The 14,912-nt window shown below is 38.1% G+C and overlaps 1 protein-coding gene across 2 annotated transcripts in view; it reads left to right on the top strand.

Annotated features, from left to right (window-relative positions):
- Positions 1–14,912, top strand: part of MFSD6 (major facilitator superfamily domain containing 6) — a 67,593-nt gene that overhangs the window by 21,444 nt on the left and 31,237 nt on the right. For both annotated transcript variants that reach the window (XM_004452554.5, XM_004452555.5), the window contains exon 2: positions 9,114–10,757. In XM_004452554.5, coding sequence (XP_004452611.2) covers positions 9,166–10,757 — 1,592 coding nt within the window. In that variant the 5' untranslated portion in view covers positions 9,114–9,165. The remainder of the gene's footprint in view (positions 1–9,113; positions 10,758–14,912) is intronic.

Here is a 14,912-nt window from a genome sequence, read left to right as displayed (position 1 = left end):
TCAGGTTGTGGCTCTTCTTTTTGTATTTCCTGCAGTGCTACTATCTTCATTACCAGCTCTCTATCTGGGAATAATCTAAACTTGCTCTCATTTTTGAAAGACAATCTTGGTGGATATATGATTTTTGGCTGGCAGTTTTTTTTCTTCAGTATCTTAAATATATCATATCACTGACTCATTGCCTCCATGGGTCCTGATAAAAAATCAGTACTTAATCTTATTGGGCACCCTTCATATGTGATGAATCTCTCTTCTCTTGCTTCTCTCAGGATTCTCTCTATATCTTTGGCATTTCGCATTGTGATTAATATGTGTCTTAGACTAAGTCTAGTCAGATTTTTTCAGGTGGGAGTAGGTTCTGCTTCTTGGACGTGAATATTTATGTCTTTCAATAAGGTTTGGAAATGTTTTATCATTTTATCAAATATTTCTTCTGCCCCTTTTCCCTTGTCTTCTCCTTCTGGGACATCCATGATATGTATATTTGCAAGTCTCTTGACCACATTTAGTTCTCTGAGACCTTGCTTAATTTTTTCCATTCTTTTATCTATCTGTTCTTTTGTGTGTTCCCTTTCAGAAACTTTGTCTCCAAACTCACTGATTCTTTTTTCTGCCTTCTCATATATGCTGTTATATGCCTCCAGTATATTTTTAGTTTCATTTATTGTGACTTTCATTCCCATAAGGTCTGCTATTTTTCTATGTATGCCTTCAAGCTCCTCTTTGTGCTCCTCCAGTGTCTTCTTGAAGTCCTGAATCTCTTTAGCCATCTCATTGAATTTATTAAGGAGATTTGTTTGAACCTCTATGATTAGTTGTCTCAACTCCTTTATGTCATCTGGAGACTTAGCTTGTTCCTTTGACTGGACCATACCTTCCTGTTTCTTCATATGTATTGTAATTTTTAGTTCATATCTTGGCATCTGATTTACTAGAGTTATTTATTCTTGGTCTCTTTTCTCACTTTAGTCTAGAGTTTTCTATTTGATTGGCTGTGTGCGGTAGCCCATCTGTGATACTTGGTTCAACTTAATTTGGAACTTTATAGTGACTTGTGTTTAGCCAATCTGATTTTTTTCAGCTCTTTTTAAAAAATCTGTTTGTTGCCCTCTCTTCCTTGCTGGTTGCAGAATAGGAGCTGAGGCTGTGGTTGTTACTGTAAACCATAGAGCCTGACTCCCCAGCTTCTTTCCTGCTGTAGGTGTGGCTGGAGCCTAGACTATGGCTACAATCCAACCTGGGTTAAAAGAAGCTGGTCCCTACCTTCACTGTGATTGTCAACCAACTCTGTTTCCCCTCATGCCACCAGTGGGGGATATGTACCACCCTCCGCAATGTGGAGTGCTCTGTTCACGAATCTTCACTATTGGCACTCCCCTCCTTCCATTCTTTCAGGAATGTTGCAGGATGCTCTTCTGGTCTCTTGGGGTCCCCCAAACAGGTGATTTAGATAGTGCTGGCTGATTACTAACCTCACTGCAGGGCAAGCTGACTCTTGGAGTGCCTTAACTCTGCTACCATCTTGCCCCCTATTCCACTGCCCTGACTTTTTAAAATTAAGCTCTTTATTTTGAGGTAGTTGTAGATTCACATGCAGTTATAAGAAATAATGCAGGGATGTCCCATATATCCTGTCCCCAATTCCCCCCCCCCCCCAGTGATAGCATCTTGCAAAACTGTAGTATACCAACATAACCAGGATTTTGAAATAGATACATTCACGATACATAACATTTCCATCACCATAAGGATCTCTCATGTTGCCCTTTTTTAGACACCTCCACTTCCTTCTGCCCCTACTCCATACTTAACCCCTGGCAATCATTAATCAGTTTTCCATTTGAATAATTTCATCATTTCTGTAGTATTATGTGAATGGAATACCATAGTATGTCATCTTTTGAGATTGTCTTTTTTTCTCTTAGAGATTCTGCAAATTCATACAGGTTGTGATGTATCAAGTTTTCATTCTTTTTAGGCTGCATAATAATTCATAATACAGATATATTACAGTTTGTTTAACCATTTATCTATTGAAGGACTTCTGGGTTGTTTCTAGGTTTAGATTATGAATAAAGCTACTAAAATCATTTGTGTACAGGTTTTTATGTGAACATAAGTTTTCATTTTTCTGTGTCAAATGCCCAGAATTCAATGGCTGTGTCATATTATAGTCACATATTTAGTTTTATAAGAAACTGCCAGACCTCTTTCCCAAATGGCTGTACCATTTTACGTCTCCACCAGCAATGCATGAATGATCCAGTTTCTCCACATCCTTGCTAAAATTTGCTTGTCATTATCTTTATTTAATGATGAACTATAGGTGTGATATCTCATCATGGTTTTAATTTATATTTTCCCTAATGCCTAATGATACTGAACATCTTTTCAGTGCTTATTTGCCATTTGGATATCCTTTTCAGTGAAATGTCTATGCATGTCTTTGCCCATTTTCTAATTGTTTCTTTACTAGTGAAGATTTGAGAATTCTTTCTGTATTCTAGATATTAGTCCCTTTTTGGTTATGTGGGTTGCAAATATTTTTCCTAGTCTGTAGTTTGCCATTCATTTTCTTAGTAGGGACTTTAATGGTACAAAGGTTTTTAATTTTAATGAAGTTCAATTTATCAGTTTTCCTTTTATGAACTGTGATTTTATTGTGTAGGCTAAAACTCAGAGCCTGAAGAGTTTCTCCTGTTTGTTTGTTTTTTTCTGAAAGTTTTATAGTTTTACCTTTTACCTTTAAGTTCATGATCCAATTTAAGTTAATATTTATCTAATGCATGAGACTTAGATTGAGGTCCTTTTTCTAAGCGAAGTTGTAGGTATACAGAAAAATCATGCAGAAAGTACAGAGTTCCCGTATACCCTGTCTCACACACACAGTTTTCCTTGTTAACACTTTTCATTACGGTGGAACCTTGGTTAAAATTGGTGAAACAATATCATTATACTATTAACTGTAGTCCATAGTTTACATTAGGAGTTACTACTTATGTTGTACAATTCTAAGGTTTTAAAATTTTTTTGTAATGGTAACATATACAACTTAAAATTTCCCCCTTTAACCATATTCAAATATACACATCAGTGCCAACTACATTCACAATATTGTACTGTCATCACCACCATCCAAACCAAAATTTTTCCATCATCCCAAACAGAAACTCTATTCATTAAGCATTAACTACCCATTTTCTATCCCACCTCAGGCCCTAGTAACCTGTACTGTAGTTTCTGAGTATGAATTTGCTTATTCTCATTACTTCATATCAGTGAGATCATGTAGAATTTATCCTTTTGTGTCTGGCATATTTCTCTCAACATAATGTCTTCAAGGTTCATCCATGTTGTCACATGCATCAGAACTTCCTTCCTTTTTAGTGCTGAATAATATTCCCTCGCATGGATAGGCCACATTTTGTTAATCTGTTCTTCAGTTGATGGACACTTGGGATACTTCCATCTTTTGGCAATTTAATAATTCCCCTCTGAACATCAGTGTTCCTTGTTTTCAATTCTTTTGAATATATACCTAGAAGTGGGATTGCCACGTCATATGATGTTTTCATTTCCTAGGTTGCTTCAGCAAATACCATACAATGGGTTGGCTTAAACAATGGGAATTTATTCGTGCATGGTTTTAAGGCTGAGAATATATCCAAATAAGGCATCAACAAGACCAGTGTTCTGGGGCTGGTTGCTGGCAATCCTGGCTCCTCTGTCACATGGCAGGGCACATGGCAATGTCTGCTGCTCTCTCTTTTCTCTTCTGGGTTTTGTTGATTTCAGCTTCTAGCTTTCTCTACTTCATTCTCTTATAAAGGGCTCCAGTAATAAGATTAAGACCCATGCTGAATAAGGTAGGTCACATCTTAACTGAAGTACCTCATCAGAAAATCCTACTCGGAAAGTGGATGTGGCCCAACCAGTTGGGTGCCCACCTACCACATGAGAGGTCCTGAGTTCGGGTCCCAGTGCCTCCTAAAAGATGAGCAGACACTGCCCCGCTGCAACAAGCAGATGCCACAAGAGCAGACAGGGAGCAGATGTGGCTCAAGCTGTTGCACACTCAACTCTCATGTGGGAGGTCCCGGGTTCAATTCCCAGTGTCTCCTGGAAAAGGCGAGCAGACAATGAGCAGACAGACAAGAGAACCATCTGGGGAAGGGGAGGGATGAATAAAGAAAAATAAAGTAAATAAATCTTTTTAAAAAATAAGTCCTACTTATAATGGGTTCACATCCACAGGAATGGATTAAATTTAAGAACATGTTTTTCTGGAATACATGTGACTTTGAACCATCACATGTGGTAATTCTATACTTATAATAACTTTCTGAGGAACCACCATTACTACTTTACCCAGTGGCTGCACAATTTTACATTCCCACTAACAATGAGTGAAAGTTTTTATTTCACCACATGCTCTCCCACACTTGTTATTTTCCATATTCTTAAGAGTAGCCATTCTAGAGGGTATGAAATCCTACCTCATTGTGATTTTGATTTGCATTTCCCTAATGACTAATGATGTTGAGTATCTTTTCATGTGCTTTTTGGCCATTTGCATATCTTCTTTGGAGAAGTGTCTATTCAAGTCTTTGCCCATTTTAAAATGAGTTGTTTGTCTTTTTATTGTTGAGTTGCAGGATTTCTTTATATATTCTAGATGTTGAACCCTGATCGAATAGGTGGTTTCCAAATATTTTCTACCATTATGTAATTTGTCTTTTTACTTTCATTCTAATGTCCTTTGATGCACAAAAGATTTAAATTTTGACAAAGTCTCATTTTTCTATTTTTTCTTTTTGTTGCTCATGCTTTTGATGTAAAGTCTCAAACTATTGCATAATACAAGACCCTGGGAGGATCCTCCCCTGTTTCCTTCTAGGAGTTTTATAGTTTTAGTTCTTAAATAGGTCTTTGATCGATTTGGTGGACCTTGGCCACAGGGGTTGGGGCACCTGTTTCAGTCTGGAGAGGGTGTATTCTGGGCTCCACACTCCCTACTTTTGCTGGTCTGGGTTGGGGTGGGGCCACATTTCTTTTCTGTGGTGTTTGGCTAGAGTGGAGGGTTTGTTATCTAAATGTTTCTGTCCTTCTACCATGCCCTTTTCTGTTCCTTTGGCTAGAGAGAGCATGCCTTTGTTGAGTTTTTTGTTTTTTTTGGTCAGTGCTCATTGGTGTTTCCAGGTTCTTCAACCCCCAAGTCGAGATATGGGAAGCAGAAACAAACAATCTAGGGAACTCATCCCCAAGTTATTCCTTGGTTATTGAAACCCCTAGCTTCTGTCCTTCCCAGAGGTTTCTATATTTGCTTTATAGTTAATGTCCAGGGTTTCTAGTTGTATTTACTGGAAGCAACAGCATAAAGTTTATCTATTCAATTTTCCTGGAAGCAGAAGTACTCTCTAGCTTTTAAAACCATAAATTAGTTTTGCCTGCTTTTGAACTCTATATTAATGGAGTCATATATTTGCTCGTCTGTTTCTTGCTTTCCTCAGTCCATATTATGTTTTGAGATTTATCCTTGCCTTTGCATGCAGTTGTGTTTTATTCATTTTTACTGCTGTGTAGGATTTCATTGGATGGATATATCACAATTTATATTTTCTGCTATTGATGGGTTGCTACTAGTTTTAGGTTATTAAATTTGTTCTGTGTACATTTTTATAGATGCTTTTTTGGTAAATATATATACACATTACTGTTTGTTATGTAGTTAAGAGCAGTCACAGGATATACAATTAAGTTTAACAGCTGTTACCAAACAGTTTTCATAGGGTTTCACAGTTTACATTTCTACCAGCAAGCTATGAGAGTTCAAGTTGATCCACATCCTCTGAACATTTGATATTATCTCTCTAGTTTATTTTAGTCATTTTTGGGAGTATGTTGCATTATTGCATTCTGGTTTTAAATTGATATTAGTGATGAATAATCAAGTTGAGCATCTTTTTATACACTTATTGACCATTTGAATAAGCTGTTTTTTGAAGTGCCTTTTCACAGTCTCTTCCTCAGTTTTTCTCTTGGGTTATCTGTCACTTTCATATTGATTTTAAAAAAGAGTCTTTTATTATATCTGGATACATCCATCCAGTATATATAAAACACCCTCATCAAATTATCTTCTTCCACCCTTGGCTTGCCATTTCAATCTTTAATATTGTCTTTTGATGAAGAGTTCTTAATTTTAATGTAGTCTAATTTATTATTTTTCTACCTTAATGTTTAGTACTGTTTGCATCCTATCTAAGAAATCTTTTCCTATCCCAAGGTCATGAAGAAATTTTTCTATGGTCTCTTCTAAAAGTGGTGTTATTTTATCTTTTACTTTTAGATCTCGTATTGATTTTTGTTGTTTGTATTTTTTCTGGTATTGATTTCTGTGTGTGATGTGAGATAGAAATATGTTTTTGTTTTTTCTCTTTTTTAAAGAAATTTTGTCTTTCACATCCTCTGCATTTGTCATTTGTGCTATAATGTAATATATAATTTATGCTATAGTATTTATTCTATATACTGTGATATTTACTCTAGAGCTCTTTTCATTTGAGCATGCTTTTCTCTGCCTCCCTTCTCTCCATCTTCTTTAAAAATATAGAGCTCACTTTTTATTTCATGGTTGTATTATTTTCACCACTGAAGATAATTGTACATATTAAAGAAGAATTCCCCCTCACATAAGCCTTTATTTTCCACATGTTTTTGGTTTGGTTTGGTTCTTTCTTTTAAGAGATTTTGCCCAAATCTTTGGCGATCGCTCCTATTTAGTGGCAGGATTTAGTAATTCTAAATTCCTATGTAAAGTGTGATCTGGTTGGGTTGTTTAGTTAGGGAAATTTCACTGTCAGTATCTAGAGGTGATTCTTCCTGAGTGAACCATATTCTCCAGAGAAGAGCCTTCCAGTTGCCTGCCTAGAGAATGAATGGTTTACCCAGCCCTTGGGAAGCTAGTGAGTGTAGGGAGCTGGGGCAAAGCCAGGGCTCAAGGTTTGGGATGTGTTTGTTCATTTTATGTCCGTTTTCAGTACCATAATCCTATTCTCAACTTTATCTGGTATCCTATGACCAGAGAAACCCTGTTTCATCCTTTCCAAGAGCAAAATCCCTTAGTTGTTTGGCTAGCTATGTGAGTGGCGAAAGGATTGTGCTTTCCCAGTTTGGGTTCACACTTTCATTCAGCTGTGTTTTAGCAGCACTCCTGCACACACAGACATTCTTACTTGCAAATGAACCTAATCTGGCCCACTCATGATCTTTTGAGGGATTCTAAGGAGTAAATTGTATTAGCTCCTGGCTTTCCCTACTCTCAACTAGGGTTTCTGTTTTCTCAGATGTATGAAGTCATTTACCAACTGTCTAACTTAAGTTCTACTTCTGAAATTTTGTTTCATTATTATTTTGTGTCCATTAATTCTTCCTGGCTTGGGTTAAGACTTTATAAATGTGTGTGTATATTTATTTTCATTTTAGTGGGGTTTAAGGAAGGAGTAGAACTAGATTTGTTCTGATATCTTTCTTCAGAACTGTCTGATACTTATACATTTCAAAAACAAATATTTGTTTTAAGTTTGAGCTCAGGAATTAAATCAGAATTCAGAAAATTAAGTCCAAAGGAAAAATTTTTTTTTTAGGTCATAAAATTGGAGTTTCATGCACACAGCTGTCTTGAGTAGGAGAAGGCAGTAATGATAAATGAAAAATAAGTGCAGAACATGGAAGGAAACCTTTTCTAGCTCGTGGAAAACGTTGGCTTTTACTTTTCTTTCAGACTTTTGGAGAAGAAAAAAAGTTTCTTTCCACCCTTAAGAAAGACATGAACACTTTCAAACATTATAGCAATATTGATATCTAACTTTTAGAGAAAAAAGACAAATTGACTCACTACACAGGCCTCATTAAGTTGTATTTCTTTTCTCTTTCTTGGAGCTTAAAAAATGTTTGCAAGCATGACTCTGGAAGATTTTCAGAAAATTATTTCTTCAATTTGAGGAAAGCAAAATATATTCCAAGGGGTGGTAAGAGAAGTTGATATGTCTTTTTGGTAGAGATGGTGAAAGGAATTAATAATTATTTAATGTATAAGCTTCCTAGCACAGAGTATGCTTTTTGCAACTGAACATTATAAATATTGATGCAAGCAAGACCTGTGACTAATAATTTGTATAATTGAATAAAGAAAAATTCTGAATGAATGTGGCACACTTCCTATAAATGTGTACTGGTGATCTGTTGCTAATCTCTCATGTGCATTACCCTGTCTTTTAAGTTTTGAGAATATTTTATTATCCCAAACATGGTATTTGGCAGTTTAGTGTGGTATATTAGGACATAATGTCTTGAAGCCAGAATATCAGGGTTCAAATCCTGGCTCTGCCACTGTGAGTTATTTAAACTCCCCATGCCTCATTTGTCTAATCTATAAAATGTAGAAGATAATAGGGATATTGTGATGAATATGAATTAATGCGTGTAAAGATCTTTAAATGGTACCTGGTACAAAGGAAGCATTCAGTAAATGTTATCTGGTTTCTTTTTTGAGGTTTATTTGAACTGCAATCCACAAAAACACATCTGGGGAAATATAAGTAGGTCTTTGCCATGGCTGTAGTGACCTAGTCCAGTGACAAATGTGTAGTTGCTCCCTCTTTCTCATTACATTTGTGGTTGCAAAGAGCTTATTTTTAATTTTCTATAGAAACTTCATGGTTTTAGTTACATTTAGTTACAATGAATTCTAGACTTTATAGTGCAATGGATTTGTTTCAACTGTAGAACTGAAAAAAAATCTAAATTTTACTTTTTATTTTCAACTCCCCATCTTTAGTTTAGACATAATCCCTAGCATGTCTACATTTTCCATAGGAATCAGTGAAAAGATTGGGAATCATTGCCTACAAAGAGTATTTGATTTTTTGAAAGCTGTTTTTCTTCATCAGTGTTTTATGGCTGCAAGTGATCAATGATAAGAATGTTCTCTCACAATTATTATTATTTTTCAGCTGTAGTTTAAAATGCCCAAGTTTCCTGCAAGATGAAGCTCAATGTTTAAGTGTTATAATTTTCATCTCTAAGCCATCTTTTTATATTTTACTTTACAGATCACAACCAAAATTTTGAAGGTCGTAAATTTTCTGATGGTGGTGGTAAACCATGGCGACAGATGATAAAGTTGCCATCTTAACGGACGATGAAGAGGAACAGAAGAGAAAATACGTTCTTGCTGACCCCTTTAATGGTATTTCCAGGGACCCAGAACCACCTTCAAATGAAACACCCTCCTCCACAGAAACGTCTGCTGTCCCTGAGGAGGAAATGGACTGGATAGAGAAGCATTGTGTTAAAATAAACAACGATCTTCTAATTTCCAAGGTCTTTTATTTTTTCTTCTACTCTGCATATGGCTCTCTTTACCCACTTTTGCCTGTGTATTATAAACAGCTGGGAATGTCGCCCAGCCAGAGTGGACTGCTAGTGGGCATCCGATACTTCATAGAATTCTGCAGTGCCCCCTTTTGGGGAGTAGTTGCAGATCGCTTTAAAAAAGGCAAAATTGTCCTCCTCTTTTCTCTTTTGTGTTGGGTTTCATTCAACCTGGGCATCGGGTTTGTCAAACCCGCTACCTTGAGATGTGTACCAAAGATTCCCCCCACAGCCCACCCCACTAATTCAAGTCATCTGCTAACCATCCTGCCAACAAATTACTCTATTATATCTTCTCTTACTACACTTAGCTCCACATCACCAAAAATGCGTGAAAAAAGAAACCTGCTTCCTTCCTATGGCCCAATGATGTTGGAAACAGGGCCTAATATCTCAGAAACTGTTACCTTGTCGACAGCTCCTGTTACTTTGTCTACAGCTCCAAACACGATCATTGCACCTACTCTGCAGCCTCAGACAGATGAAATTACTGACCGTATTGTGGATATGACCTTAAACCCTAGCACAGCAACCCCCACCAACCCAGGATATGTAAGCAGGGAGACAACCACCTCGACTGTCACTACCACCAAATCTTTACCTTCCAACCAAGTCACTCTTGTTTATGATCCACAAGAAGTTGAAGCTATATTCCTGGTGATTTTGGTAGTTGTCATAATAGGGGAATTTTTCAGTGCCTCTTCAGTCACTATTGTGGACACAGTAACACTCCAGTATCTGGGAAAGCACAGAGACCGCTACGGATTGCAGCGCATGTGGGGCTCCCTGGGCTGGGGCCTGGCCATGCTGTCTGTGGGCATTGGGATTGACTACACCCATATAGAAGTGCTCATTGATGGAAAGGGGTGTAAGCCCCCCGAGTACCGGAACTACCAGATCGTCTTCATCGTCTTTGGCGTTCTCATGACCATGGCCCTGATCGTAGCTACTCAGTTCCGATTCCGCTACAACCACTTCAAAAACAATGATAATAAAGGGAAAGAGGTGGAGATCCCTCAGGTGGAGAGGAACAACTCCACGGAGTCCTCTGAGGAGACACCAACTACCACAAACCACTCGCAAGCCTTCAACTTTTGGGACTTAATTAAACTGCTCTGCAGTGTGCAGTATGGTTCTGTGTTGTTTGTGGCTTGGTTTATGGGTTTTGGATATGGTTTTGTGTTCACCTTTCTCTACTGGCATTTGGAAGACCTGAATGGAACGACAACTCTCTTTGGGGTCTGTTCAGTCCTGAGTCATGTGTCTGAGCTGACAGCTTACTTTTTTAGTCACAAGCTTATTGAACTGATTGGCCACATCAGGTAAGAGAATGCTTATTACTGCTGCCCTCTCGGTGGCTGAACTTTTTCTTTTAATAGTTTATATCTCCTTTTAGCACATTTAAGGGTATTATAATTTGTGTTGGGGGTAGATTTGGGGTGGGAATGGGATTTTCCGTTGCTCTTGCTCCTAAAATAGAAACAAAAGGAAGAAAGTAATGGACTCAATTAAATTATATACAGACAACCACATAAATTGCTGTTGCCTCTCTCCCACCCCTCAGAAAAGTCCTCTGGATCGCTTAGTTGTATGCTAAGACTCTTAAGGTAAATGTGCTCAGGTATAGGAGAACCAACTTAGAGAACTGTGCTATTACATGTACCTTGAAGGACCCACCACTCTCAGGAGTTTATGAGGGAGGGCTTTCTTAAGTGGATAAAATGGATTATGTTTTTGAAGCCTTCATTTATTCTCAGTCACAGATACAGCTTGAAGATATGGCATATAAAGATGTCCTTTAGATTTAACATGGCTGTGACCCCCCATAATCCCTACTCCACGGTATTAGTACCTGGAACAGATTCCTTTTTTTTTTTTTAAAGATTTATTTATTTATTTCTCTCCCCTTCCTCCCAGACCCCATTGTCTGTTCTCTGTGTCTATTTGCTGCGTCTTCTTTGTCCACTTCTGTTGTTGTCAGCGGCTTGGGAATCTGTGTTTCTTTTTGTTGTGTCAGTTCTCTGTGTGTGTGGCGCCATTCCTGGGCAGGCTGCACTTTATTTTGCGCTGGGCAGCTCTCCTTATGGTGCCCACTCCTTGCGCATGGGGCTCCCCTATGCGGGGGACACCCCTGCGTGGCAGGGCACTCCTTGCGTGCATCAGCATTGCGCATGGGCCAGCTCCACACGGGTCAAGGAGGCCCAGGGTTTGAACCGCGGACCTCCCATGTGGTAAGCGGATGCCCTAACCACTGGGCCAAGTCCGCTTCCTGGAACAGATTCCTGACAGATTCTTGTATAACTTTTTTTTCTGATTGTTGTGTCAGTCTCTACATTCTTGTTTGCCATGAAGACATGGGGCATTTAAAAGTCTTCCTTCTATGTAAAAGTTCCCTAGTTCTTCCAGTCAAAAATCTATGAGTGACTGGTGTTTCTCACTTTGTCACGTTTCTCACCACTGATGTTTGCTAAAGCTGGCTGAACAGTACCTTGTTCTTTCTGGTCTTTATGTTTTATGGTTGACTCTAACATGTGGAGCCGGCTACAGTCACAGAAATTAAGGTGTGTGTCTCTAAAATCTGAAGTTGCAGTAACTAATAGAAAGCAACCTTGTGTGCATTTGTGTGTGTGTATGGTAATCTTTAAACCTACTGTTTCCTCTGGGAAATTAAAAAGCAGAAATAGAGATAGTGACAAGACGTGAGAAGCATTGGTCCTTTTTCCATTTCCTTTCCAGTAATACTAAAGGAAAAACCTATTTTCTAATTTAAAGAGCCAACCCTGTATCATCCTTTTCCCCCAAACAATTGTGAATATTTTTTCTTGTTTGGTTTTGCTTTGGGAGACCATGTCCTATTCCTTCTCCTTCTCAAATCTTTGACCCCTTTGTTGTCACTAAACAAAGGCAGGCACTGTGTGGATGCTTCTCAGCCCCATAGACTGCCTGAGGCACATTCAGTAGGACCAATCTAAAGAGAGCCTTATGATATTAAGGAGTTGGGGTACCCTTTGTCCTTGTTTAGGGCATGTTTATATCCTCTGAGCTGTGTGGACTGAAGAATTTGACCCTTCTTTTCAGCTTGAATATATGAGCAGCATCTCACCTGAGCTAGATATATTTAAAATCACTGTATTTATTCCCCCAAATGTATCCATTTACCAATGAGTGGAATTCCTAGACATTATTATTTATGTCAACACCATTAGTTGAACAATGGCTCTACCAAGTATGGAAATAGGTTCTATTTTCGAAAAGATGTTTAGACTCTTCTCAAATACTATTTTTTTTTAACCACGAGGTCCCGGGGATCAAACCTGGGTCCTCCATATGGTAAACAGGGGCTCAAGTCCTTGAGCCATAGCTACCTCCCTCACTACTATTCTAAGAAGATTCTCTTCTGCCTTTGCCTTTTGTCTGAGGTAGATATGTTCATGTTAAAATCTTACTAGGTTTACTACTACTTTTGGTAATTACATGAGCTAACACTTGTGGTTGATTTTCTTTGCTGAGTTTTAGTACTTAGTCATTACTTGAAAACCTGTAGTTCATTTAATTGGGGCAGTCACCTTAGTTTTCTGGCTTTATGTACAAAAGGCATCTTCCTTTTCCTATATTTTATGCCTCACTGTGATGGGAGAAGTTGGCTCCTAAAAACACGTTGTTCCCAAGAGTCTCTTGGGATTCCATCAATATGTAGTGATTTACCTCTTTTGTATTTTAATTCTGTCCATTAAAATTTATTAATTGTTTTAAAAAAATTCTAGTAGCTGTACTGAGATTACAGCCCCACACACACGTGCAGAGTACATGATTTCTGGTTTTGACCTTGGGTTTTGTCCTCTGACGCTTAAGGCAGATGTTAGGATTGGCGTACACTATTTTATAAACAAGAAAGCCAAGGTTGAGGTGGGGTGTATCAAGGCTGCACGGCTTGGACAGCTCCCCAAATCTTGATTTGTGTCCCGTATCTGTCTGTTGTTGAGGATACTGTGTTACTCAATTCACTCTACTGAAGGCTATGGTTCCAACTGCTGCAGCTCCCTAGCTTCCTGAAAAATAAATCCATAGAAAAGCAGTTCTAACTAGGAGAGATACGTATCAGTAATAGGACCTGCCTAGTGACTCACTGGGCTCTGAATTTTAAAGAAAATTATTTGGCAACGTCATTATATTTCTAAAATTAGAAGAGGGAGTACACTGCATTTCTAAAGAAGCTAATGAAACATGGATTGTAAACTGGAAATTCCCAGTTGGCTAAGGAGTGGATATCTATAGTAGCTAGACAATTATTGATGTTTTCTCTAATCCTCCGCCACCAGGGAAGAGATACCGGGAGGGAATGTAGGAGAATAATACTTGATTTTTGTCCTTCTTGCATTTATAATCTGGCTTTACAGCTAAACTTAAATATCAACTGTCTAGAGAGCCATGTAGGACTGTACAGATTCTAGTTTAACATGGGCCAGATTTAATGGGGTCCGGGATTCGAGGGGGTCTGGGGATTCCCTGTGTACCCTGCTCTGACAGCAGGGCAGGCCCCTGGCAGCCTAATGGAGAGGCCGTAAGCCATCACCACGGATGCTTATTAGGAGACCCCATGGGCGTGATGCTGAATATTTTGGAGCTAACCAAGCAAATGCTTGTTCTCTGATTCATATGCACAATATAAAATAATTTAAAAAGGATTTCTTGATATATAAATTATAAAGATATTAGTGCTTTGAGTGGGGGGCGGGGATTGAGATAGAATCGTTATTTAATGCCATGAATATAAGGGAATGGAACTTTTCTAAACAAAGGACACAAAGTTAATGATGTAAATTTTGTTTTCAGCTGCAGTCCAATCAGGAGTTTTCTCTTAAACCTGGGCGAGAAAATGAGGATAGGTCACTGCGAGTCATCACCACTAGCGTCCCCTCCCCTCCCCTCCCTTTCCCTTCCCTAAATTAACAGATGGAGTATGACGTAGGCCATAGCTCATATATCTAGTCCATGTCATAGCACTTAGGAAAAAATAAGTTTCTAGTGATATGAAGAAGTCACATAAAAAGCCAATTGCTTTTATACTCTTTAGTGCCATATTTTGGGGGTTGATAGTTGTAAGCTACCATCTCCATAACAGCTGGCATACATAAATGATTGTAAGTGTAGCTATTACATATACATAGGTAGATCTGTTTTCCTGTTCCTTTCCCACTTTGTTACCATAAAAACTTTGATACCCATTTTTTTCTTTTTTAAATCAATTTTATTGATACATATTCATAAAGCATACAGTCCATCCAGTGTGTACAATCAGTGGTATTTGGTATAGTCACATAGTTGCGCATTCATCACTTTAATCATTATTAGAGCATTTTCCTTACTCCGATAATAATAATAATAAAATAAATGAAATCAAGCCAAAAAACTCTACCCCTTAATAACCTCTCAATCCCTCTATCCTTAGAAACCCATTTTTATAGGAAAAGCCTCTT

The sequence above is a fragment of the Dasypus novemcinctus genome, chromosome 7 (assembly GCF_030445035.2).
Source record: "Dasypus novemcinctus isolate mDasNov1 chromosome 7, mDasNov1.1.hap2, whole genome shotgun sequence".
NCBI classification, from domain to species: Eukaryota; Metazoa; Chordata; class Mammalia; order Cingulata; family Dasypodidae; genus Dasypus; species Dasypus novemcinctus.
This window is presented reverse-complemented; position numbering and strand designations above follow the sequence as displayed.